Here is a 24,444-nt window from a genome sequence, read left to right as displayed (position 1 = left end):
TTCTGAGCAGCCGCTTTTCGTGTATTTCATACAAGTTCCTCCTCCTCCTCCTCCTCCTCTGCAGTTTGATTTTAATCGCGTTGATTGCACAAGGTGCATTTTCGGTACCTGCCCTAGGTAGGACAGACAGGAAGAAGCGCAGAAATCACCACCTGGTTTTCAGGAAGCCTCCCTGCCGGGTGGTTTAGGGCTGCCGTGGTCAGGTGCGTTGTGCCTGCGCCATCTTGCCTTGTGGAAGGCAAAAGCGCGTGAGCCCGTGCACCCCTCAGCTGCCCCGTGTCACGCTCCGGTGTGTCCGCCAAGCTGCGGGAAAACCGGCTGTGCCACCGCATCCGCCCTTAGCCCGGGCGGATTCAGCCCGTTGCTCCTGCTGCGGCAGCTGTACCTGCTCCTGAGGAGCTGGGTGGATAGCTGGGACAGCAGCATCTTAAACCTGCGAAAGGTTTGATATGCCACTGGGATTTTGACAACAGTGGTGAGGACCTTAGCATTGGCAGCTCACCATCAGCTCGGTAGCGACACAAAGGGAAGACTGTCGCTTCGTAGGCCGTCGCCCCAACCTTCTGCCCATGGTGAGTGTTGAAGAGTTTTAGCCCGAAACAGTTTCCTGTCTTCCTGACACTTTGCCCATTTCCCCTGCACAGAGCACAGTAACTTGTGTTTGGTTAAATCATACCAGATTTAATAAAGCCTGTATTCATGCACAGTTACACTTATAAAGCCTCCCAGAAAAACAGCTGCATTTGACTGGAGGCCTGGTAGTTTTGTTTTTGTTTAGGCTGCTCACAGGGATGGACATCCAGCCAGGATAAGGTAATGAAAGAGCATTAGATTCACAAGGCTTTTCAGACCTACACCCTGTTCCTAGTATCTCCAGTTACCATATAGGAGACAGAACAAGGAGGCATTTTATGTTTTTATTTAAGTTAAATGGACAACAAAAATGGGTAAAGGTTGCAAATATGAATGCAGAATTTGTTCTGTTTCTGCAATAACAAACAGAAGAGCTCTATTTGCAGACTGCCCTTTATTTTTCAAGTAGACGGACATCTGATTCCCATTCACTAATTGTATCCATTGCTATGCCACTGTCCACAAGAAATAGTGGGGAGAAAAATATGTGCATGTTTATTCAAAGGCAACTGGCTTGTTTTCTTTATTATCCATCTCCCTTAGAGACACTATTCCATATTAAGGTTTGTTTCCACAGTTACCATTGTGTTACTGGGACGTTGCATTTCTTTAAATGATTTTCAGTTTCACATGTCTCCTTTCACCTTAAGGCTCTTGGAGTTAGTGTTGGATAAGAAGAGGCAGTTTCTGTTATGTTGCCTTCTTACATTTCACCTGATGATGTTTATTTTATCAGATCCAAGTAACACCATAATCATAGACTGGATTATGTCTGGATTTTGCAGCCCATATATAGGGTGCTTTACGCCTTTTCTTTTTTTTTTTTTTGCTGTCATCCACTGTTAAAATGAGTACTCTGAGGCAGAAACATTCTAGTCATGACCTTATTAAATGATTTCAGTTTCAGCAGTGTGAGGCTGGCACTTTATGAGCATTAAATACTTTGAAAAATTAGCTTTTAACAAACTAAGAAATAAACGGCTGTGAGAGAGAAATAGAGAGATTCTGATTCACCAAGGGAAGGAAGCTAGTGATCTGAATCCAGCAAACTCTGGAAGCAGCAAATTGTCCAGCATAAAATGTATATTAAAAACAAGAAGCCTTCCCCTAGCATAAACTTGCAATAAGAATAGTGCAGTGCACATATATGTGATACCATTTAACATGTGTCATTAAAATTACAGCAATCAATAGGTCTCTGCAAGTTCACTGCTGGAGAGGCAGTAGATATGGAAAAGGAGGTTGTTACAGGGTTAAAACACTGCACTGGGTGACAGGACACTTTAGATGTTGTCAGACTGCTTTTGTGAGCTTGATTAAATTACTTCAATTAGTCAGAATCTGTATCATCCTTTGAAATATGTACACTCCCTATATTTAATATCGTGCATTCCACAGTGTTGAAAAAATGAAATAATATATACCGCGTGTTACATAAATATTGCTCACAGAGGTACAGGCACTTCTGTGATACAGGCTGGCCAGATTGCATGCCAGACTTACAGTTCATATCAGATTTGTTGTTTACAATTACTCTCACTTTTCACTCCATTGGAAAAATACCAAGGCAGGAATGTGAAGTCAAGATACAGCTGTTAATAAAACCTTGTTTCTCCCCTTTGCATGTGTATTATTTATGATTTAGTCTTATTGTATGAACATATAATAGTTCTTATCAATGCAATATAATAAGGTATATTCCTGTTAAAAATAGGTATAAATATATGGTGTTTTCAATCAAGGACATTTATTTGAACATGAAAAACATTGACAAGCACCAGAAGTTGTTAATACAGAAGTATAGGACTGAATGGGAAACCACCTGGGTGTTGATTCCAGTTCCCTGCTCTTTTGGACAAGTGTGTAACTGCAGGACCAAAAAGAACACTTGCTCGATATAGTCCCCGGCTTCTTGTCTGATTGCCAAACACTTCCCAACGCTCTGTAAACAACTGGCTAGTGTAGAAAACCAAAAGCCATGAATGATAAGGAGCCCAATAAACAGAAAAGGGGAAGCCAAAGATATTACCAATATCCTTGGACCCTGTGAGGAATTTATTAGGTAAAATATTCATATGATGTTACAAGCTGTGTAACATACAATCACACCCTTTTTCTACCACATTAGTGTATTAGGTGCACGCACAGATGTAAAGAGTCCATCTTAATACATGGTTAAAGAGATACTGATAACAGTTCAGTTTGCTTTGTTAAATGGAAAAGCAAGAAGTGCAAAAGAATTGCTCACATCTGTTGTAATATTTTAAATCTTACTTGGTAATTAGCATTGCCTAAAAATGTGAGCAGTGGTGGTGTGAAACTTCCCTAGTTAATTCAACTGTCAAGATTCTCATGAAGTTTATGGTGATATTTTCGTATCCCGAATTTATCAAAGCTTTCAAGCGTGAGTGCTTTATCCTGATGTCTGCATTTATGCCTTGCCAGAATAGAAGCTGTGCTCCATTCTTAACACTTCCTGATATCTGCAAAGACAATGTGGATCATACTTCACGTTTCTGGCCTTATACTGAGTGTTGTTATGACACGCTGTCCTTTGTACAGCACTCTGTCAAATGGAGCAGCTTAATCTCTGCAATTTCAGTACATTCTTCAGCTTGCAGATGGAGCTTCTCATTGCCTTTCCGTGTTTCTCTGCTTCTGTGTGAGTGTGGACTCGCACTTTCTTGCTCACTCTCTAAGTGTATATTCTGCCACACATACAAAAAATAAAACGCCAAAGTGAATTTATCCTGAGATCAAATACATCTCTCCAAAGTAGCTGTGAGTTCATGCTTCCAGAGAGTCTGGTGCTATCTGTCAAAGTAGATTTAGGAATGAAAGCCTGCTCTCATCCTCAGAAAGTACTTGTACAAGCTGCCTTGTGCTGCTTCACTGAAATGGTCATATCTAGAAAAACTACTGTCTGTGAGTTGTTTAGTCCCATTAGTCAGTGGGGTGAGGTTTCAGCCTCACTGCAGTCAGTGAGTTTTGCTGCTAACATCCGCAGTGTCAGAAAATTTACCCTCAGTTACTCAGTTAAAGTAGGAGAGCCAGTTAGTGATGTCTATGACGACGACTTCTGTACTGTGGACCTTTACTCCTGTAGCTGAACTAAAACATTCATTTTTTTGTTTTGAGTTATGGCTTATGGTATTATTGTGCTTTTTTGATTTAGATGAAGAAATTTTGGTCAACAACTTTATATAGCTAATCTTTATATTGGCTCATCAGTAGAAAATAAATATTTTCCTGCAAGTTTATTATTAACCACTATTTTAGGGCCTGAAAACTCTAGGCTGGGGGATTCCCAGGTTTCATTTGCTTGGATACAGAACTTCAGCTCTGTACTGGGCACCACACATGTCCAGGGAGATGCATCTGACAATTTACCTGCCATTTTGAAATAATTAGAGTACCTCCATTCTACAGTTTGGAAATCCTGTCCTAATTTATTTTCAGTGAGCCATTCCTGCTGGACAATGTCATCTGCAGCATTCATCATAGACAGTTTTTCCAATATTGCTAGTGCAATTGGTTGATATGCCTTTGTTTTCATGAACTGTTTCCATCACCCTACCAGTAAGCAATTTATTTGAGCCTTGGCTATAGCCACAAGATACTTAATTCATAACTAATTCACATTCTTGTTTATTTTGTGTCCCTTTGGTAATTTGAGAAAACAAACACTGACCTTTCTGAGAAGCACGTAATCTTGGAGGGAAGAAAGCATTGATCTGAAATGATGCACTATCTGAAAGATTTTATTCAAAGCAATGATAATTTAACTCTTTTGTAGCTTAAAAAATGAACAGCAGACAAACTAATTTCCATCCAGCAATTTCAGCTGCAAATCAAGACTTTTCCCATGACAGAATGGCACAAACTCTGAAGCCCCATCTCCTGTCCTGAAGTTCCAGTCCTCGAGGTGGAACACACAATTAATTCTCTTCAACTGTAGTATGCTGTGAGGAGTATGCTGGAGTATTTTTCTTTCAAAGAATCATTAAGATTAGAAAATGAAGCTCTGAGAAATTTTAAAATGCTAAAATTCAGGTTGCTGTTGCAAATTTATTTCTGTTTTTCCTTACATTACTGTGCTCCATTTTCTATAGTGACCATGCTTCATTAACTGTACATTTAGGTGAAGTCAGTGAATGAAGCTGTCCTATATTTGTCTTCTGTTACCACATTCCAGTATATGGTCCATGCCTTATTGAGCAAGCACCATCTAACTGCTGCAGGATGAGGCTAAGAAATAGCATATGACTATATAATGGGAAGAACATATGGTGAGACACATTCAGAGGAAACAGAAGCTAAGATGTCCAAGATGGTTTTAGCATGGGTATTTCCAGTCTTGGCTTTGTAACAATGTGATTCTTTTAAAACACTGTTTTTTTTGTGGCATTTCTCTAGTCTGGATTGTTTTCAGAAAAGCAGAAGAATAAAACTCCGGTTGTGCAATTCTTCGCCAATTAACACAAGAAATCCCTTCTGCACCACATGGGTTTCGTTATTCTATGTGTGCTCATGGACCTTGCCCTGCCCTATTTCAAATGCAGATGCACAGTATGGAGCCTCTTCCACTGTCACCTTTGCTATCTCCATGGCAGAATCAAAGAGCTGGATTTTTTCGATCCAGTGGTAGAAAACAGGGACATTGACACACAAACCATACAAGATATCACCTATTTCAAAGTGGAGGACCAGAGTCTTTGAAAAGAGAACATACTTTTTGAGCATCAACTAAAGAAGCACCTTTCATTTATGGACAACAATGCAAAGACAACTATTATTCATAAACATTTCTGAGAACAAATATGCATTTCATCTGATTTACTGAATATAAAAAAATAATTCTGAGGGACAGGAATACATACAGAGATTTTTACATCAACAGTTATATTTTGAAGGATGTTTAAAATTAATATCTAATGCCTATTTTTAAGGTATCACTACAGTCAGCAGAGATTGCATGCAATAACTTTACAGAGAAAATATCAGAGATTTCACGTGAGATTGAACCTTGATGTAAAAACCTCTTAGTTTTAACCTTGGAACTGAGACCAAACCGTGGTTTGTCAGAAACTTTCAGGCTGATTCTCAGTTGCCTTCCACCCTGCCTTAGCAGGGCAAGGTGTACAAAACTTGTGAAAAAAACATAAAATGAGAATGGCAAAGCCTGGTGTTCTTTTGTACCATGGTCATTTCCAGAGAAAATGTAAAGGACCTTACAATGACTGTATGTATCATATGTGACCGGTTTGTAAGTGCTTTATTCTGGCCAGAATGAATTAAAGTGGCCAAACCATACAGGAAAATGAAGCCCCAATGGAGGCCTCAGGGATTTAAATTTAAATATACATACATGTATATTTACACACACACGTGTGTGTATATGTATGTATATGTATAAAAAATAAATATGTTGTTGACCCTCAGTAATGGTTTTCTCCAGTTCGGTAGCAAAATGAATGCTTAGGAAATATGTGTTAAGGATATATCCCCACCATCTCCAAATAGTAAAGGTACTTGGCTGATCTCAGAGATGTTATAGTAAATATAGATGTGAACAAATCATTATAGTTTTAGAACTATTAAACTTTATTGGGTAAATGTATGTTTTACACAGTAAGCAAACATTCCTAACACAACAAATAATAATTTTTTCAAGATTTTTCTTACTGTGAAAGTCAGCTCATTACGCTGTATATCACATAGGCTTTGTGCACTTATTCCAAAAGAGTAACATTATCTGATTACCTGGTGGGTGGAATTTAGTTTGAAGGCATGCCAAAATGTCACTAAAATGCTTATTGAAATAACATGGTCTCAGGTTTTGAAAGTCTGTATCTGCAGGTGCAAACCTGCCCCAAATTCATAAAGAGAAAATTAAGTCATCAGAAGATAGTTCATTAAAATTAATATTTTCAGTGGTTGTTGCATAAAACTAAAAAATCACAAGTCATAATCATCAAATATCAGCATGCATTTTTCATCACAAGATGCTGTTTACATAAACTAAGAATGTATTCAAGGACATACAAATTCTTACGGAAGATTTTGATTCTTTTACTCTATTGTACTGGTAATGGTATCTTTATCCAATATAAAAAAAGTTCAAATAAATATTGAACAGAATGTACACTTGTCCTAACCTCACCTGCTTGTTACACATTAATGTCAGGGAATGTCTGGTGCAAATCCCTGTTAAAATGTAATTTATCTTTCATTAGTTTTTGTGTGGAGAGCCAGAATATGCAGAAGATAGATACACACAATCAAACCTTAGTATTTCTGAAGCCTGTTTGGTGCTGATAGGTTCCTTCTTAAATAAAAAATAGCAAGATAGGATTTCAGGTGTCCAAACTTTGAAAAACTGGTGGGCAAATATTAATGCTAAAGAATGGTCCAGTTTACTGTGAGCAGAACTTCTAAGCTACCCAATGTTTCCTTTCACCAATTAAATACTGAACTGGGTTAGCTATGGCTTTGCCTACCAGCCTGCCAAGAGGCAGTATCAGCAACTTCACTGTTAAGTAAATATGCAGTATAACAATGTATATCCCTCTAAAAGAGCTCCAGACTCCACAAAGCATGTGTTTCTCTGTCTCTGTGTGCTGCCAACAAATTCCCAACCTCTCCAGCATCTAGGACTCTGCCTTGACACCCTGCACTCAACTACATCAGGTTTCAAAAATCTGAAGGCTAGGAAGAAACATTGTGGTTCCCCTGTCTGACCCAAGCACCCTGCAGGCTAAATTACCTTAGGTTTAAGCTGCTACTAAGGCTAGAATTACTATTACTCTTTTTTTTTTTTTGAGAGAGAGAGAGAGAGTAAATATGTACTAAACATCTACAAAAATGACCCCAAATGCACCTTCAGAGGTTTGAGATGGCAATGCAGTAAACCTGAATTCTTGACATCTTTATTTTCACATTTTTTCTCCTGTTTGTAAAGTTCTTTCTAGGCCAGTAAAAACTTCTTCCTCTAAATCTGCTCTCAGCTGAGCTTAGAACTTGTTCAGGCCTGTTTCCATGATGCAAGCTTAAATGAACATGTAAAAAGAACGAACTGGATAAACCAACAAAAAAACACGAATCCATTGTTCAATTCCTGATGTATACTTAAGTATATTTACAGACAAAATTTACTTTACTGCGCAAACTGTTCTCTAAATCATTTTAAACTCCTTTGCCTTTGTTTTTCAGTTGCTTTGGTGAAGAAAGCAATAGCAACATTTAATGGTTCATTAGATGCAACCTAGATGACAATATATCTTCTGTGAATCTGTAATTGTGTCAACTACCCAATGTATTCAGCTCATCTCTGATACACAAATAGCAACGCACTGCATCAAAACAAGCCTTCTTGATCTTTTTCACCATAATGCTATTCCGTAGTCCAGAGAAAAATACCAGCTCAAAAAAGAAGCTTCCTCAGATGAATATCTTTCTGTTTGTTTCTTTTTTTACTTTGTTTCAAAAAGAAGAAACCCGGCAAAGGTGGAGAAGCGTTGATGGTCCCCATGGAGGGCTCCGTTTCCCATTCGCAGCCAGACTTCATCTCCTTTGGCAAGTTTTAGCACCGCACTGTTTCCTGAAGTGTCTGCTTTCCCTTTTGATTCATAGCTAAGGATGAATTTTTTAGAACAGCTCAGCTCTTTCTTTATTGACAATGATCAAGCAAATAACTTGAAAAAAAATCCAAGAAAGTGTGTTGTTATCCTGAGCAAAACTTCCCTCCAAGGCTCGCTAACACCTTTTATCTGCTTTACTTGAAAATTTGGCATCCTTGTGCATTTGATCTGCTAGTCAAATTTTGCACTTTATTTAAGTGCATCATTTCATTCCTTTCTGAAATTCTTGAAGTTTAACTTACTCAGGTTTTATCCAGAGCAACAGAACAAATTTATTGTTTAAAATGAAGCTGCTCATTCTTCACAACACTCTGGATTTCTCATTATGCTCTTTTTCCCTTGGATTTATCCCAGCTAATTTTACATGCCCACAGGTCAGGAGTCTCATGTAAGCTGAGTACCTGCACTTCCTGCTGCCAGTAGACAGAGTTCACTCCAGCCTAAGGCCCTTTGCTTGAACTTAGATCTGTCTGATGTGGGCTCACTTGCTGACTTTGTATGTGTGTTGGTTTCCTTACTTCCACTTGTTGTCTTTTCTGACATTAATGCTTCAGGAAAAATAGTTGGGTACTTTTTCTTTTGCAAGATCTTAGGGGAAACAAAATACCCTTTGGAGATGTCTCTGTTACTGGCTGTTGAAGAAGCCGAGACAACTTCAATGAAGCTGCTGTCTTTTAAGTGCTTAAAATCCAGTGTGATGAGTCTAAACTTTTGTGTCTGTTTATTAAGGCTCAAGAGAAAAGCTTGATTTTGGCATCAGGTTTGTTGTTGTTATTTAGCAGATAATAATAAAGAAACTTTTTTTCCCGGGTATTAATCTGGCTACAAACTCTCGACCTGGTTCTTATAGAAGTTGCTAGGCTAGAAGTGTATCCTGTTCCTGATTATTCTCTAAGTAACCCAAACAGTTAAAAAAAAATTATTCAAGATATGTTAATGATAAAGCCAGTAGATGGAGCACCTTTGCTTCTGACTCCTGCAGTTACTTACTCCTTACTATTGCAGTTTAAATGCCCTATTTTAAAGTAACCTGCTTTCCTCTAATCTTTAATAAGACTGTTATTAGTTGCTGAACTCTTCATTACTCCCTTTCCCTTATAGGCCAAATGAAGATGAAGACATGTTTTAACAGAATAACAGCATGTTACCACAGGACTCCAAACCTGATTTGCAGGGCTTTCCCAAACCTTAAGGAACTTCTGATCAAGGCTAAATTTTAGGCACAGGTTCTGTGGCAGGTATGATCCAAATCTGCAAGTTGAGTAGGGCAAAATACGATACTATTTCTTTGCTGTTTTTTTCACCCTAGTGCATTCCTTCAAAAAAGGAACAATTTCACATTTCTTGCAATGTGAGAAAGAAACCACATCTGTACAAATGCATCTTCTGCAGTGAAAATGGCTTGGCTCTCAACTTACCTATATAAACTGAAAACGGTATTGCCATTATGCATCAGGTACACGTACACTTCCTCCACATCTTCATGTTTCATCATATTGAAGGTGAAGAAGTACACTCCTGAAAAGGTTTAAAATTTATAACGTGTTTGCTTCATAGAGTGAGGTAGTCATGCTACAACTGGTGTTTCTTGCTTAGAAAACCTAACAGCCAAGGCTAGATTTGCCTTCCAGTTGTCAGTGGGTATTTCGCTTCCACTTACAGCGTGCCAAAATGAGAGTCATTTTTATTCTGCATTTGGCAAGAGTTCAGCTGCATCCCATTCCAGAGAAATGACAGCACTTGAGCGCATGCAGGACCACCCATCCCTTCCTTCTCTCCAAAACAGAAGTTTCACGGAGACTGAGCCTGGTGACCCCTCTTTCACCTTGCTCTCCCACTCCCACCCGTTCCCGAAAGGGCAGTGTCCAGGGCAGCTCCGGCTCAGCCCCAGAGGCCGTCCCAGGTGGGACAGGGCATGGGCCTTGTAGCAGCACCCGCTGCTGCACACCTGCCACACCATGTCCTGCACAGTGCGGACATAGTCTTTGCTCTCTGCCCCTGCACGGGCCAGCCCTTGCCCTCACCCTTTTCAGCTCTTTGAAGGGCGTTATCAATGCTGTCAATACAACCACATTATGTGTCACGAGGTCTACGAGACTCCCACAGGAGGGAGGACAAGCTTCTGGAGGCTCAGCAGTGAGTTCTGTAGCATTAACCTGGAATGGTCTGAGTGCTGTGAGCTTAGATTTTGTATCAAAGTCATTAAATCTTTATGGGTGAAAGTTTAATACCCACATATACATTAACCTGAAAGGGAGGCATCTGTGAGGAAAATCACATATACTCCTAATTGTCCAGAAGACAAGTGCCACCACAGACTTGGAGGCCTGACTTTCATTTATGCTAATGTCACTTTTCACAGCAGGGAATAAATTAATGGAAGGGTGAAAAAGGCCAAGTGAAGGAAGGTGGTCTTAGGCTTTCCTTAGACATATTTTTGGTTAGGCATGTGGCCATCCATCCCCCATTGCTCCTCCTATACCACAGCAGTGGGAGCTGGGGGATTGACACAGATGAAAAATGACTCAGGAAAAACCTATAATGCCTCATTTCTAGCCACATCTGGCACAGCTCATGGTGCAAGGGAAAGTAGCGACAGCAGAAGTGACAGGAGGTAGGAGGAGATGACTGCAAAGCTGCCACTGCGACATGAGACCGTGGCTCTCTCATCACGGCAGCAGAAGCGCTTAAGGTCTCAATGCAGGTGGTCCTGCTCTCTCCCCAGTGCTGTTCATGCATCCTCCTCCTGCCTTGGGGCCAGCACTAATCCCACTGGTGAGCCTTCTCCTGGCTTGCTGCATTTCCAGTCTCATTTTTCCTGAAGGCAAGAGCTATGCAGACTATTCCCATGAGCCTCATCAGTGCCTTGTGCAAAGGCACTAGTATTTTCTCATCACTATTGGCCATGCTTCTCCCCATAGCTCCGAGAATTGCATTATTTTGTTTTGCAAACACTCACCATTCACTGGAGCTCCAAATCTACCAGTCATGACATCAAAGAAATTCCCCACATTGGTTTCGACACTACTGAAGATGATGCCACTGTTCTGGTTACTGAAGTGAGTAGCCATGGAAGCCATGAATGCAACCTACACAAATGCAGTTCTTATTTAGTCAGTTATTCATGAAATGTGCAAATACGGAGGAATCAGCTACAGAATTTCGTCTCTTATTCGCGGTCTGTTTATTTTCCTGACAGAGATGTTCTTCTAGGGCCTGATCCAAGGCCATTAAACTCCAGTAACAAAACTCCCATTGAATGAAATTGGAAGAGGACTAACTTCCTTATGTTCAATTGGGCTATTCATGACTGTAAAAGTAAGTGTATGAGCAAGTGTTTGCAGGTCAGGACCTTAGTCTGGGATTTTATTAATCTTAAATTCTCTCTAGAATGATGCAATAGAAAAGTGGTATTGAAACGTATGGTGTTTTGCATAAAAATAATTTAATTAGTTTTTCTATGTTCCCCAGTGCATTTAACCTGGATATTGCTTTTAACTGAAAGTGTGAAATAAATCACACATGATAAAATGCATACACATTAGTATTTCTTGATAACTACCTTCAAAGATGCATGAAGCATTTTTATTAGAGGTGTCCTAGAAGTAAAGTGGCTGGGATTCAGCAATCACTGCCTTTTCTCTCTTACCAGGTGCTCTATATTCCTCAGTCAAGATAGAGGGCAGTGGGGATCAAAAGAGGAAACTAAGAAAGTGAAAACTGTGCTAGAACTTCATATTAATTTTCTTGCAGTGAGAGATATTGGCTGTGGAAAATGTTTCATAGGAAGCAGTGCAAAACCATCCACCTAGGCAGCGAAAGTGGTTATCTGGTCTGCGAGGCTATAGTCCCCCAGCTGACTGTCAGCGGAGGTGACACAAGCACAGACACTGCACCTGGATGCTAGAAGGCCATGAAGGGACTTGGCAGACATTTTATTTCTGTCTCTCAAATCCTTAGATGAAAAGTGCTCAGTTACAGTTGTTACTGCTCCTCACAAAAGTGACATTTTTCATGAGATTTCAGCTACATAGGAATTAAAAAGAAAAAAAAAAAACCCTTCTTTTGATTTCAGATCTGAACGAGAATGAAACTGAAACAGACAAAATCAAATGCAAGGTCGGATCCAACACTGGCAATCATAAGCCATCTGCTCGGAAATCTGAGGAGCACCAGATGTGAGCTGAAAGACTGGGCTTATTTTCCTTAACCCTGCATGGATGCGTTTACTGTAACAGCAAATTCTTAACTTCTTGCTTCTCAGCCAGGATCACATCAAAGTTCATCATGTGTTAAAGCAAAGCAGCTGCAATGGCAGCTTGATGGGATTTATTACTTTTTGTCTAGATTCCATTTCACATTCTCTTTGACCCCAAACTACTTTTCTTGGGCTCACCAGAAGAGTTGAAAAAGGTGTCTTTTCTCCCTATGTCCTATTTTGAAGTAGCAGATCAACATGGATACAGATGTCTTTCAAAATAATCCTGTACTTAATGGTATTGTATTCAAAAGTGTTTTCTCCTCTCCCTATCCCCTCTGTAAAATTCTAAGCATGATGTTGACAAGAAGTTATATGCTTTACTGTGAAGAATTTTTAAGCACATCTGTTAAATATAGTGAAAGAATTTTACTTTAAAGCAAGTATTGCAGTATGAGCCTTTGTTTTTGATCACCTTTCATTATTCAGTATTTAATTAAATCAATACCACTAACTTACTGTTAGGAAAAATACTTGATAGCTCATTTTAAAATTGCACAAGTATCTATGTTGAATGTAATTACAACAAATATGTCTTTCAAGATATTCAGCTATAACACTAAGCCTAGTTAATTCTTTAAGAATGCTAAAATAATTCTGCTTTATCACAAAAGTCTATTAATTTTGGAAACTATTTTCAGGCTGAATTTTATTCTGTGCAATTATCCCCTCTCCATGCAACCTAGGGCTGAGTATTCAAATATACACAATGCCAAGAAATCCAAAGCAATTTTCCCACATTACACACATGTTGGTTTATTGGTGACTTTCCTGTTAATTTTCATGCCTTTTCTGAAGAGATGAAGAAGGTCTAATCCAAAAGCTATGCAATTATGTTAACACAGCGGTGAGCCCAAACAAATATACTTCACCCCTTAGCAGAGCGGACAGCTCAGGTCTGACCCACGTTATCATGCTCACCTGGCTTTTGGATAGCTCAGTCTTAGGCAGAACCTACCTGCTTCTCCCTCATGGCAGCTGTATGGAAATAACCCATGCAGTTCAGAGCAATATTTTTTAAGGTGCTGAGATATTTGAAAACAGAGATAGCTGCTGAGGGGCGTTTTTCAAAACCTAAAAACTCTGGACTTCACTCAAAGATTTTGACCCAATACTTTGAGGATTTGTATATATATGCTGCTGCAAATCTCACAGGGCCTGGCAGACCTCAAAAACGTGGGCCTGAGTGATGCCTTTACTCTTCTTGCATGCCCTAGGAAGTGCAGAGTTATATGTGTTCCCCATAGCTTAATGGGAAAATGATGGTCCCTTTTATCCTTCTTTAATGATCCAGGTATTGGCTTTCTGCCCTAAAAAGGAACGGTATATGCTTCTTCCTGCTCATTTCACAGCTGGATTCTTACTCTGTGGAAGGGCTAAGCCCTGGTGTCTTTCTTTTCCAGGAAGATCTGGCAGAGCACATTGCTCAGTCCTGACAAGTACTGTATATGTCACTCTATACTGTATTCAGTTACAGATGGGTTTGCTTCACAAGTATCCTACAATAATCAGGCACAGCTTTTCAGAGGAGAAAACTCCATAACCCGAGCACTGCTGCAGACAGCATGAGCCAGAGATTTTGTACCTGCAGCTCTGGGGGAATCCCAGGGTAACCCTTCTCGCCTTTGGGTCCATGATGGCCACGCTCTCCCCTCGGTCCCATATCTCCTTTGTCTCCTTTCTCACCTTTGGCTCCTTCCTGGCCCGTTGCTCCGTTATTTCCATTGTTTCCATGATTTCCTTAAAAGAAACAGAGCTTTCTGTTTGACTTAAAGAACTTCACATAATGTATTCTAACAGATACCTGTGATGGGGTCCTTTCCCACCAGTTCACAACACATGCGCTTCTCAGTGTCGTAAGACCCATACTGAACTGCTGATGGACAAGCTGTGTGGTTAAGCCGAAGGTTAAGATTTTGATGAGCAAGTTTCCAAAAAGAGATGTTGAAGAGTTAACCCTCCTGCGACATTGGTGTTGCTGCACAAACTGCAGATGTCTCAGGTCCCCATGCTGGTAGCTGTAGGACCAGGCAGTTGTGCAGGAGGAAACCTCAGCAGAGGCAAGGCTCAGGGAAAACAAAGGCTGCTGCCCCGTGGGACATACCAGATAGCCTGTGTGGGCGCTTCTGCTTTTCCTTGTGGGTAAAATCTTGTTTCCTGTTGCTTTCATAGGATAATTTGGAGAAACATTTTGCTATCTTTAAAATGCATCTTGCAAATGGAGAATGGCAGTAACCTTAAACTAGTTAAAAGACATTTGAGGGTCTACATTTTCAGGGTGCAGGTTACTTCAAAGGGGTTGATTGATCATTCCTAGATTTAAAGAAAGACAAAAGTCCTATAATGAAGCTTTTCTGAAGTGGTTTCATATAAAAGGGGTCATTGTAAAAAGGTATTTCTGCATCTGCACTATTACTTACTTCCTGATGTTTACTGAGGAAATTGCTGAGCAAATGTCTGCAACTGACAAAATTTTAAAGCAGGCTAGAATAACTGAATAATTATTATGCTTACCTGAAGCAAGATCCTGACCTTAAATTAATTAGTAGGGGGATTAGGTAATGTAATCAGTGATCTAATTCTACCTGAATTGAAACCAGATTCTTTGCCGCTCTGCTTGTTCTTTGATGCAAAGTGATTAGTTACTCTAATTGTGAGTTTACAAGAAGAATGGTATTGTCTGAGGTCAAATTTGATGAGTAAGTGATTCTTCAAAGTTTTTGAGTTATTGAGAAAAAAATTGACATCAAACAAGGAAGCTAAATGATAGGTGTAAATAAGAGAATTTTTGTTTGAATGGAGAAATCAATAGCCTTTAAAAAGTAAAAGAATGATCCTTCATGTAAACCAAGAACCACTTCTCTGTTTAGAACAGAATTTTGCAAGCAATATTTGAATCAATCAAGTGAACTGCAGCTGTTGTCGTTTCTCTTAGGTGTGTACGATACAAAATGGAGCTGATGAAGGAGACAGAAATTCCCGGCTACAGAAGGATGCTGTGGAGCATGTGGAGCAAGCGTTTGTGGTGTCTTTTGGCAGCATGAGAGTGCGACCGAGTTACTTTCTCACATGAGGGAAGGTAAAGCTGAGTCAGTACTGTGCCCAGATATGGCCACAGCAGCATACTGACTGGCAGCCCTGAAAGTATGGGCATAACACAAAGTCTTGTCCCACTTCTAAGAAGTCAATCTTTATTAATACATAAATCAATATTTCAGCATGAGAGGCCTCACTACTACATTTTTCCTATGTCTCTAATGATCAATGCTATTCTTATAAAGGATTGATGCATGAAATAAATTCTAGCTCATAGCAGGCTAATGCCAAATATGCCTAATACCTAATTATGCCTATTATCAAAACATGTCAGAGTAACAATTTATTTCAGTATTTTTGCAATCTGAAGCTAATTCTTTAAACGCTTCATTTAGAACAGTAAGTCAGATGTACCCATTACTGGAAAATGTTTCTCTCATAGTATCTAAAGTCACCGTAAGGAAAGACTGCTTCAATTTTTTGTGTATGGTTATCCGTTACCTCTGTTAACTGTGAGTAAATTTGTGAGACAAAAGGATAATGAAATAGTATTTTCACTGCAGTAACAGAAGAGGAAAGGTGAGGAAGATGAGACAAATCTGTCAGTCAGTGATATGTTCATTTACTTTACACATCTGCTTTAGAAATGATCATTTCATGAAGGTAACCACCATATCAAACTTACACCAACATAGAACTGTCTTTTTCCCTTCTGCAGGTTCATCTTTTTCCATACCAATTACTAGATCAAATTATACCCTTTTCTTATGTCTCCTGTTATTCTGTGTGCATTTTTAATAAATAAATTATTTTATACTATGGAAGACAACAAGAAAGAATAGAAAGAAGAAATTTCCATGAGAGAATAGAGCATGTGTATCTCTGTAAAAATTTGGCTTGCAGTACACTAGATAAAAAAGCTCCTAAATGCAGCACAGTTTAGCATTGATGGATATTCAATGGTGAAAGCAATAATCAACCCGAGGGAACAAGTTCTCCCAACTTTAATGGAAGCTTCATGCAGCTTTAAGAAGAGAGAACAATTTGGCCTAGAAATGCAAAAAGACTACTCTCAGCATGAATTTCTGAAAGCTGAATTGTATTAACAAATCGTTTTTCACTGGAGTAGACTTTAGAGTCTAACTGAAAACCCCTCTCTTCTCTGAAATTACAGAAAAACCTGCTTCCAAATCTCTCCCCAAATTCTGATGTTCTTACCATTCTCATAGAATATCCTGAATCTATAGCCTGTAGGTAGACTGATCAAGAATCAATTAAACATCTTTACCTGGCATCCCAGGGGGCCCAGGAGGTCCTGGGGGCCCTTGATAGAGTCGAACTCCAAAATCGCCACGGCAGCAGGTACTGCAGTCTGGATTCTGTGGTCCCGTTTGTGGGGGCTAAGTGCACAAAAATAGGTTTTAAATAACTCATTCATTGAATGCATCAATCATATGCATGTTGGTTACAGGGTCTTCATTATATATTCTCAGTTTATATATTTGCATAAGTTTTCAAAACTCTTCTTATCTAGACTGAAATCTCCCATACTTGGGTTTCCCCAAAGATGTTATTTTTGGAAGATTTAAGGAAAAAGCTTTTCAAGTGTTCCAAGAGCTATATGAACATAAAAAGAAAAAAAAAAGCTGGCATGTTAAAAAATGGGGCTTTTGGAAATAAAATGATACTGAGTAATGAAAGTTAAATGGATATATCAGTTAGGTTCCTGTCCTGCTTTTCACTGATCCCAGATTTCAGCAAAGACCCTTCGTTGACAAAAAAGCCTAAGTGCAAGGAGTGGCAGGAAACAAAGGCCTTCCTTTGGCCTTCAGCAATGAGCTGTCTTCCGCTAAACATGGAGAAAACTGGATCGGACTGACGGAAGGAGATACACAAAATTGTCCATGTAGCAAATACCTGCTAATGACTCCAGACTTGCATATTTACAGGCTATTAAAGTTAAGAGAATCTGCCAAAGTGCCGAGGTACATGAGAAAACTCAAACTGACCATGAGACATGGTGTTATGGACATTTGATTATTTATAGTTGTGGGTGTGTAACTATGAAAACCTGTTTATATGATGAGACATATAGCAACATAAATAAACTAATGAGTTCATTATGCACAGCTTAGCTACTGTAATAATAGTTTGATAATAGTTTTATTTCACTGCCTTTCTTTCCCAAATTACTGTATTTAGACTAATGGATTCTCATTCAGTTCTGGTTAGATTTTATAACTAGGCTGTCATGTTGATTTAGCAGTTACAAAGCTTTCAATGGGTCAGCTGAGGTAGAGGTCCTGGGTTTTATTTTATTTTTCTACCTCCCTCTCATTTTTACTCCTTTGTTGCTTTTTCCCTACAATTCTTTGCTATTATCCTGAGGTACAAATCTGCAGTGCTTGAATTCTGCAGGGGATAGTCACACCAATCTGACTGCCACTTTTCTTCTAATCATTCTCCTATTTGTCTTCCTTTCCTTTCTTTCCACTAGTGTTCTTTATCACCCTCAAATTACTTGCTTAATGCAGACCTACGGGTTTAACTGCAGCAAATGAGCCCCTGGTGAGCTGGGAACAGCCAAATAAACATATAGCTGCACTGTATTCCTACCCTTGAGGCCACCAGCTGTCTTGATCTGAAATGTTGAAGCTTACTGCCCATCTTTTGAATGATGCCAAGCACACCCCCAAAAAGTCATTAATTTCAAGAGGCTCAGGAATTTGTTTATGGATATAGAAAAACACCTTTTGTGCAATGGCTCTGATGGATCAAACACACGCACTGTTCAACTGGAAGCACTGATAGCAGAGCTGCCATGGGGAAAAAGGCCAGATGGAGAGCTCAGAAAGCGGGCTGCATATTCAAAGAGGCATGGAAACATTAACGACTGCCAGTGGTCAGAAGGACTTTGGATTATGGGTTGTTGATCAGTCCTATCTTTTTACCTTAATTCCAGATAAGGGCTATATTGTATGAGAAAAAGTGAGTTCTGTCTGCTGGACTGTCTGCTCCTGGAGGACCCATGTGTATCTTTTTTGCTGTTATATCTCTTCCAGTTGTTAGGAGGACCAAAACTGACAATCTCCAGATGTACTGGTCAAAGCTTTCCTAATATGAGATAAGAAGTAGTCCTGCTTTCAGCTAGTTTTCCATCCTTGAAGGGGTGCCAAAAGCATGAGGACTGGAATTACGCAAATGTTTTGCACTCCCTGGAATGCTAATGTTCAATGCTGTGCTGAGCTGGAAATCTCCAGGCCTTTTCGGACAGTGCTTGATATTCATGGTAAGTGGGAAGGCCAACTATAGAAGCATCTGTCAAGAGCAAATAGATAGTACCAGCCTGGAAATACCCAAGTGCTTAGAACTGTGGATTATAGGTAAGGAAAAGCTTGAGTCCAGCAAACTGGATTTCCTGTATCAAAATGAAGTCTTACTCAAGTGGGTAAGACTCTCTCTGCAGAGGTAACACTTGTTTCCTTACGCAACGCTCTGAAATCCCGAACAACTTTATTAGCTAACCAGCAATGTTGTTGTAAAATGGATGCTAGTACTGGTCATAACTAATTTGACATTATCTCTCTGACAGCTCAACAGGTTATTATATGTGAAAGGGGGCAAGTCCTGCCAGCTTGGTTGTATTAGAACAGTTCCACTGACTTCAAAACAACTACTTATGCAAACCGTGAAGTAATATTGACTTATTATCTTTACTAATCCTTTGACTAGGAGAAAAAAATGTTCACAATCAGCTGCCAAGAACAATGGATATTCAGTATGATTTTTCTAATCTCTAAAAACAGAGGACTTTGTGAAAAGTATATTTGAAGTAAAAATCTGTGCCTAATATAAAATTACACGCAAATGGGACATAAAGATTAATTGCAGCCTACTTGCCAAAGGGGTTCTATGCAGCAATTTGCACATAAATTTTATTGTGCAATGAATCTTTGGCATTGCTCTCCAGGACAGGAATATGATTTAGCAGCTTGTGAAATGCATCTGTCACATCCTAGCACAGATAAAAAACTAGAAATGAGGGCATCGAGGATATTTGCTGAACTTCCTTTGATTTAGCAGATAGGAGGCAGTTCTGGGGAGCAGATGGCCTATAAAATTCCTTTAATTTAAACTTGTGATGCAATCAGAATTGGAGAACCAGCCCTCTTTCCACTTCCTGGTTAATAATTGGGTTTCTGTTTATATTGCCTAAGGCAATACAGAAGAAGAGTGATGTGCAGCCACCACTCTTTGCTCCTGGGCTGAAAGAGAATCAACATGTCTCTGTGGGCACCAAAGTCCTCCATGCCCCTTCTCTTGCAAAGGAGTAAACAAACCACCAAAATTCAGGGCAAAAGGCCAATAGGCTGAGGGGTACTTGAAGGAGGAACATAGGAACATAAGAAGGAGGAACATGTCTGGCTTTGCTCATTCATTAAGAGTTCTCACATTTGAGAAATGCACATTATATTTTTCAGAAGTTACCAGCAGCATGGAAACTGGCCTTTTACGCAATGCAGCAAAGAAAAATTTTATCGCGTCTTTGGCACAATAGTGAATGCGATGTTTAAAACACTTTAGCAAAAGGGTAAAACTCTCTAGCCAGAGTGAAGATAATCAAGAAAGTAGGGATTTTAGGGATGAAACTTTTCCATACACTGCCTGGGTGTTTTCAGCTGTTGCAGTTGCCAAACAGCTTTCAGATAGCTCAAGGAGAAGGGAGAGGTTTGATATAACTTAAAACATGTCCCTGCCACCTTTGCTCCCCCTCTGCCTGGAAACCCAGGGAGTCTCGAGATGGAAAATACCTATTGCATCAGCCACTCTATGGTGGATTATCCCTGTTGTGCGTCTGCTAATGCTCCATTTCATTTAAGTAAGCCAAAAATGGCATCATTTCCCAGCAAAGATTGCTTCCTAGAGATGAGACTGGCAGGTAAATGACCTGCCATCAGCTGTACTCAGGCTGGCTAGACTCAAGTTTTAATGTCACAACTTCTTCCCCACCAGGCAGCTCCAAACACGCTGTACTAAACTGTCTGATGAGACACACAGGCACCCCAAAGACTGCAGTGACACTTTGTGTCTGAGGGAGAATTTGACCCTTAACAAAATCATCATTTTATATTAAATCCTGCATTATCTGAAATTATGTTGAAGTCAAGGAGAATCTTCTTTAGCTTTCACCACTGTACGGTCTGTAGTATGCAGCTGCAGTGCTCTATGCAGGCTCTATGCAGGAAAGAGGAGCACACACAAACATATGCTAGCTGGCTCTTTGGGCTATATATCTGATTGTTCACACTGTTTATATACTGTAAGTGCAATTTGACATACCTACAGTTAAATACCTATTTTTATGAGTGGATTGGAGGAACATATAACTCTTGCCCAAGAAATCTGAAATGCAATGCACTGTAAAATTTAACTACAGGGAACACAGTGGTGTATTAAACCTATTCCAATACTTGGAAGTGTTTCAGTTCCTTAAGCTTAGCACAGTACTAAAATGAAATCTCTCTGTTTATCATGAAGTAGGTTATTATTCAATGTTCATCTGCATGCCCTTGGTTTTTGGAATTTAGAATATCATGGTTAGGTCTGAAAAAGTAAAATGCAAATGCTAAAAGGCAAACCATTCAGAGCTCAATCATTTGTATCAGAAATAGGAACAAAACATTCATATCGTTGCTTTTAAAAAAACACCAATCAACAAAAACTTTACTTGAATAGAACTTTGTTTTGCCTAAAATTAGAAAAAGCTTCATCTTCTGTCCTTCAAAGATTTACCTTTAAATTTTGATTGCAGTATTTTATGTATAATCGAATGATGCAATTTTCCTTTTGCTGTGAGCTAATGACTATAATATATAAATTGCCATGTAAACAGCATAAAAAGAGCTCCAATTTAAAAAGCAGGCACTACAGCTGATTTAAAAAACATTTCATTCCAAATGTTTTTTTCCACTGAAACTGAAAGTCAATTTGATATATATCATTATTAAATCTACTTGAATTTCAGATACAACATTAGTGCCTGTTTTTTTCAAGCTATTCCTTAAAATAATAATTGTGAATACTGAGAATTTCATTGTTTGTCTCAAGCTCAGAAGAATATATTTTCTATACATAATTTTCATGTAAACTTATTCTCTGCTGTTTGAATCCTTCCAGATATCTCTGCAAATTCCATAATTTTCCTTCACATCCAAGTGAGTTAATAGAATACAAGGTAATAATATATTAAAAAAGAAATATTCTGAAATAATTAAGAGACTCTATATCACAATACACGATTGCATAGAACCATAGTTTCAGCAAAACAAAGGGCTGCTGTGCATGTTGGTAACAGTGTCCCAAAACACTGCTGGTTCTACCAGTTCATTAAAAGATCCTATAAAGCAACCCGGCAGGATACAGACCAGTAAACAGCTTTAATAAAATTCATTTCATAAATATATCACTAATAATCTTAGAAAAAAAGATCTCATTAGCTTTAAAGTTATCTTTAGAAGATTAATTCAGAGTACCTGGACTCTATCTGAGGTAGTCAGTTCTACATCATCTACCTCTGGTCTCAGGACTTTTTGGTCTGTAGAAGTGCTATTAGCAACAGTCCACTCTATAAGTTGACTCCGCTGTTTCAATATTTCCCTGCTTCTGGAACCTTTATGGCCAGTCTGGTGGTGACTTTGCAATACTTTGGCCACTGGTTTATAAGATCTTCTGCTCACCTCCATGTATTCATCTTGACACAGGCAAAATGGAAGAAAAAATAAAGCCAGCAGATGCCAACTGATGAAATCCTTCTCTGCCATGTTATTCAAAGTAATTTCTCAGGAGTCCAGCAAATGTCTTGCAGAAGGAGAAGCTCTTTGCTGCACCAGGAGTTATGTGGTCCTTTCGGCTTTTCCACTAGTAAGCCTGGCACTGAGACCAGTACCAGGTTTTATACGGTTGTGTGCAATAAATAAAATGAAAAATGCCAAACTGACAGGATCCTTCATCCAAAATCAGTCATGCTTCTTTAAACAAACCAGGCATTATTCACCACTTCACCACCACAAGGAAAATTGATTTGTATGCTGGAAATGGCCACAGCATTTAACGGACTCCCGTGGTTCCTATTTGGGGGCATTAAAAAATGTAGCACCTTTTCTTTGGCATGTTTTTGTTTAAGTGTGAAAAAATGTGATGGAAATGGAGAACATGTGGCTAATGGTTTACGTTCCTTGATTAGACATGGAAAGGCTGTGAATTCACACTCTAAAATGTCTTTTGGACACAGTCACCTTCCTTATTTGCCAGGAAATTCACACACACAACTGCGTCAGCCCAGTCCGAAAATTCTTCCAAGAGCAATTAGGAAACAAAAGCACAAGAGGAGCTTTTGCATATGATTCTGACCCAATGGCTGTTTCTGACTATGCTTTTCATTCAGTAAAAGAAAAATATTGAATTTCTGTCAGTTGGCCAACAGTGGAAGGAGACAGGGTAAGCAGCTCTGAAAAACTGGGTTGAAATCAGATTCACAGAGCCCCGTTTCTCAGCATTAGTTCAACCTACTTAGCTAGGCAGTATTTTTTCCCTTGAGTTTCCAGTGTTTTGCTAAATGCAATTGCCAAACCAAGTTTTATTTCTTCGCTGCCAAGTAAATATAAATTACCGGGGGCTTATTTTATACTAAAAGAATCAAATTATATAGGTATAATAATATCCTTATTATATTTTTTGAACCACCCACTAGTATCCTCCAGAATGCCGCAACTGCAGACTACCCTTCTGCAAATGCTTACCCATAGTCTTGCACACCCCACCAGCCTTCCCGAGAGCAAGTAGCTCCCTAGCCTGTGAGAAAGACTTCACTACAGGCTTCAACAGCATTGCTAAAGGCATCAATCCCTGGGAATGATCCCCAGCCCCGCAATGGGATGGACTGACTCAAACTCAGGTTATTTGGGGCTGACCACCCTGCATCGCATTTGGCTGGGGCTCCTCTGGGATCTTTGTGGTGCTCCCTAAATTACACCCCCTTTCTTTTCACTGTGGGTTTTTTTTTTCTGTTCAGTGTGCCTGAAGAAATGTGAGGTTTTTGCTGCAGTGACAGTATTTTTTTCAGAGCATAATGCTACGGTTGCATGTCCTAGCTCAGGATGATAGGGAAGAAGGCCTGCTGGGAGGTGTTGGAAGGCTCATCCATCCAGGCAATCTCTGAAGCTAACGATCCACAGATCTCACCCAGGCTTCATTTTGGGAGGAAAAATAGACAGTTCACTCCAAAAGAGATCCTAGGAACAAACCAGGATGCGACCAACCAGAAGGCCAAGACCCAGGAGTGAAATGAGGAGCTAAGTTATTTGTCAATGTAAAAAGCCTTGAGCATAGCAGAAAGCTACAGCAGCAGAACATAACCAGCACAGACATGGCTAAACAAGGGAACTGAGCTAAAGCTGCTAAAATGCACCAGCTCCTGAGACTGCAGCTGCAAGGGGCAGCTGTCGCCCCTCTTCACTCCCCTGCCTGGGACTCTCTGTGCAGTGTTGGGAGAAATAAAGCCTCATCCTGATCCTCGGGAAGTCACAGAAAACCCTCTTCTTGACCCCAGGGAAGGAGAAAAAGGCTCAAGCAGCAGGGATTTGGAAAGGGGCTGTGTCTGTCTCTCTCTCTTTCTTTACATTTGAGATGAGCCACAGAAGGGATATTAGTGATTTGAAGGCTGTTCAAGCCGTTGCAGATGCTGGAACAGATGAGTAATTTATGTTTGCTGAACAGTGGGGAGAAAGTGCTGTCTGCTTTATATCCCAGTCCTTTCTATGGGAGACACCAGGGCAAGTCACATCATAGGAGGAGACGTTGGCCGGGGATGTCAGTGGA

The 24,444-nt window shown here is 39.6% G+C and overlaps 1 protein-coding gene and 1 long non-coding RNA gene across 5 annotated transcripts; one reads left to right on the top strand and one right to left on the bottom strand.

The window, feature by feature from the left end:
• The first annotated feature begins 3 nt into the window (after positions 1 to 3).
• On the top strand, positions 4 to 17,690 carry LOC135324900 (uncharacterized). 3 transcript variants are annotated; one of them, XR_010386131.1, is made up of 2 exons: positions 4 to 572; positions 15,467 to 17,690. It is a non-coding gene; the product is annotated as an uncharacterized LOC135324900 (long non-coding RNA). The 3 variants fall into 3 exon arrangements; XR_010386132.1 differs by lacking the exon at positions 15,467 to 17,690 and adding an exon at positions 12,349 to 12,914; XR_010386133.1 differs by lacking the exons at positions 4 to 572; positions 15,467 to 17,690 and adding exons at positions 11,482 to 11,591; positions 12,349 to 12,914.
• LOC135324899 (complement C1q tumor necrosis factor-related protein 3) lies at positions 4,783 to 22,819 on the bottom strand. Of its 2 annotated transcripts, none has more exons than XM_064501954.1 (6): positions 22,101 to 22,819; positions 16,856 to 16,967; positions 14,117 to 14,271; positions 11,233 to 11,362; positions 9,692 to 9,791; positions 4,783 to 8,265 (listed from the first exon to the last, which is right to left on the bottom strand). In XM_064501954.1, exons 1-6 carry the CDS (start codon positions 22,386 to 22,388, stop codon positions 8,106 to 8,108), a joined length of 945 nt encoding a protein of 314 aa, XP_064358024.1. In that variant the 5' UTR covers positions 22,389 to 22,819; the 3' UTR covers positions 4,783 to 8,105. The 2 variants fall into 2 exon arrangements, with proteins under 2 accessions (XP_064358024.1, XP_064358025.1); XM_064501955.1 differs by having other exon boundaries at positions 22,305 to 22,812.
• Positions 22,820 to 24,444: the final 1,625 nt, after the last annotated feature.

The sequence above is a fragment of the Dromaius novaehollandiae genome, chromosome Z (assembly GCF_036370855.1).
Source record: "Dromaius novaehollandiae isolate bDroNov1 chromosome Z, bDroNov1.hap1, whole genome shotgun sequence".
In the NCBI taxonomy this organism is placed as follows: Eukaryota; Metazoa; Chordata; class Aves; order Casuariiformes; family Dromaiidae; genus Dromaius; species Dromaius novaehollandiae.
Note: the sequence above shows the minus strand (reverse complement) of the source record. Positions and strands in the feature narration are given on the sequence as shown.

What these genes read in the sequence shown, in the direction of transcription:
- LOC135324899 (XM_064501954.1), bottom strand. Translation starts at nt 22,388, where the DNA reads ATGGCAGAGAAGGATTTCATCAGTTGGCATCTGCTGGCTTTATTTTTT. An exon ending in CTACCTCAGATAGAGTCCAG is followed by an intron (nt 16,968 to 22,100) that starts GTACTCTGAATT and finishes TTGTGCACTTAG; the next exon opens with CCCCCACAAACGGGACCACA. An exon ending in GGATTCCCCCAGAGCTGCAG is followed by an intron (nt 11,363 to 14,116) that starts GTACAAAATCTC and finishes GCATTTGTGTAG; the next exon opens with GTTGCATTCATGGCTTCCAT.